The sequence below is a fragment of the Trichinella spiralis genome (assembly GCF_000181795.1).
Source record: "Trichinella spiralis strain ISS 195 chromosome Unknown Scfld756, whole genome shotgun sequence".
NCBI classification, from domain to species: domain Eukaryota; kingdom Metazoa; phylum Nematoda; class Enoplea; order Trichinellida; family Trichinellidae; genus Trichinella; species Trichinella spiralis.
In genome coordinates this window covers 1-2,583 of record NW_003527695.1, presented here as the reverse complement: position 1 = coordinate 2,583, position 2,583 = coordinate 1, and the positions used below count along the sequence as shown (strand labels likewise).

The following is a 2,583-nucleotide window of genomic DNA, read 5'->3' as shown; positions in this document are numbered from 1 at the left end:
GTCATTGCATTGTGCGTTTCAGGGTGTAGCACAGTTCTCTGTATACTAATTTCTGTTGGTTTTTTTGGATAGATGCAAACTGAATTTCATCGTCCTTCCATCAGTAAGAACTTTCGAACACAAAGCACTGAACTCAAATGCAAGACCAAACAAAAATTGATAGTCTGAACTATTCAAAGCGTAAATTTGTCATGCATCATTTCTCAGATAAGAAAATTAATCATTAGAAAGCAATAAATCAAATGCTTAAATGTTGCAACAGTGGCAGCTGCATAAAGTAGGACAGTGACGAAAATTATTTCCATTATCATAACATCAAATTTTAAACATTGTCTTTGATCTTTATTACCGTGTATGTTATCAGCATCGACACGCTTCTTAGATTTTTGCCGAACCAGCCGTATAAATGTAATAAATCTAATGCTTGACGGATGCAACCTTCGTGCAGGAATAACAAATCACATCTCATCTCAAATATACATCTCAAAGTAACCTTTCATTCCTGGCATTGGCTTTTCATGTATTTCATATTACTATTCATTCTTTTCATACTTATCAGTAATATAGAATTTTTCATAAAAATTATACCAATTCAGTATTTAAATTATCTTTGTAATATTCACTGTGATTTACATCACTAGAATAATACTTTTGTCAAATGCGCCTAACGCAAATATTCCTTCTCTTTATGATTATTTTCATAAATTTAATACGCCACTGTTTAAAATTCTTTTCATTTAATGACAACTAATTTTCATTTTCTACTATACACATTTTATTATACAAATTGCTGTTTCTGATTCTATTATAAAAAATGAAGCTAATTATATTTAAAAGTATGTAAAATCCATTACAAACTTGAAAGAAAACTCTACAGTAAGAAATATCATCTTTCTAACATCTACAAATTTTAATCATAAAAATAATGGAGATGGCAATTTTGATTTGAGATATTTCCATGAAAGAATAAAACAAACAAAACAAATTGGTTTCTCATGACAAAGTAAAATCAAACTTTAATTTCATTTTTTCTTTAAAAAATGATTATCAATTTGCCCGTTAATGATCATCAAAACTCAACAATCAATAATATGAGAAAAAATATCTGCAATTAGCATTAGACGAAGCCTTCTGAAAACAGTACTGTTCATATGCAAGCACACGCACATTTCATTCATTGATTTTCTTCAATTATTTATGTATGAACAAGTACTTTTGCGTCATAAATTTTTTAAATCAATTTTAGTTACTTTGCTGCTGCTCCCATGCAGTGCCAACGATGATCCCTGAAATACTGCATATATTCATGGTGGTTAGTATTGGACTAATAGCGCTGGTATTGGGCGGAAATATTATAGTGCTCTTAAACATATTAAGCAACAGAAATAACAAAATATTTCAAAACTGTCCGCTTATTTCACATTAAATCACTTATAACAATTTATTCCAACTTTTTACACGCTTATACAAAAATATTTGTTTTTGATCTCTTTTATTTATCATGCAAACAAACATCTTCACCTCAATATTATACATTTAATATGAATGCTATAATGAATTTATAACTGATCATAATAAGTGTAATGCACAGATTTTAAACCATACTCATTACATGATGTATACTGATTATTTTTAACGCAACAATCTGTCAAACAAAAAGCTAAGATCTAGAAACACATTAAGAAATACACATATGGACACACATGCACACACACACACAGATTGAGAGAGAGAGAGAGAGAATTAAATATAACATGAAAACAATCACAAATATATTTAGTGCTTACGAATAAACACTAAACATTATACTAGACTAAAATACGCTTCCATCGCTGATACAGATCATGCAAAGTACATGACTGTTTTAACTCTTTTGTGAAGTGCAATTATATTAGCCAATTCTGTTTTCACGGATTCAGCTTTACTGATGGAACTACTACTAGTACCTTTACTGTCCTCATCAGAAAACTTTTCCACTAGCCCAGAATTTCTAAAAAATAAATTCAATAATTCATTCATTTTTAAATAAGTTAATCAAACTTACAATGCTGCAAGAATATGATAACGAGCACGGGCGCAAACTAAATCTGCAAAATATACTGGTGCTGGTATACTGACAGAACGAGCACATCGACCATATAGATGGCAAAAATAGTATGTAATCGACTGCATTACATTCGCATCCATGTTGCTTTCATCAAACAGCACATGATATCGCGTCGGTCTACTAGTTCCCTGCAATTCAAATAATATTAATAATAAAGATTCAAAACATTTCATAAAGTCATACTTGAATTCCATGATGACTGCACAAAAAGAAATCATATTCATCAGGAGATGTCACTACTCTATCGATAACAGTACCAGCAGGAATGTTTTTCCCGCGTCCTCGTGCTGCAGCTTCATCACAACAAAAAAATCGAGCATGATGTCGCTTTTGAACCACAATAAACGTAATCAACGGCCGGTAATTTGTTGCAAATGATTTGCAAGCCCTACGAAGAGCAGCAGTTCTTCTTCCAAAACCTTTTTAAAAAAATAAATTTTTACTTTGCTTCATTAATGATACAACACAATTTCACC

At 30.9% G+C, this 2,583-nt stretch overlaps 1 protein-coding gene across 1 annotated transcript; it reads right to left on the bottom strand.

The window, feature by feature from the left end:
* Window positions 1–322: 322 nt before the first annotated feature.
* On the bottom strand, window positions 323–2,526 carry Tsp_13640 (eukaryotic translation initiation factor 2C 2; the record flags this gene model as incomplete). Its single annotated transcript, XM_003370431.1, has 7 exons — window positions 323–469; window positions 639–684; window positions 859–901; window positions 1,251–1,362; window positions 1,870–1,990; window positions 2,045–2,235; window positions 2,291–2,526. Coding segments are annotated over 7 exons (896 nt in total), but the record flags the coding sequence as incomplete, so codon positions are not given.
* Window positions 2,527–2,583: the final 57 nt, after the last annotated feature.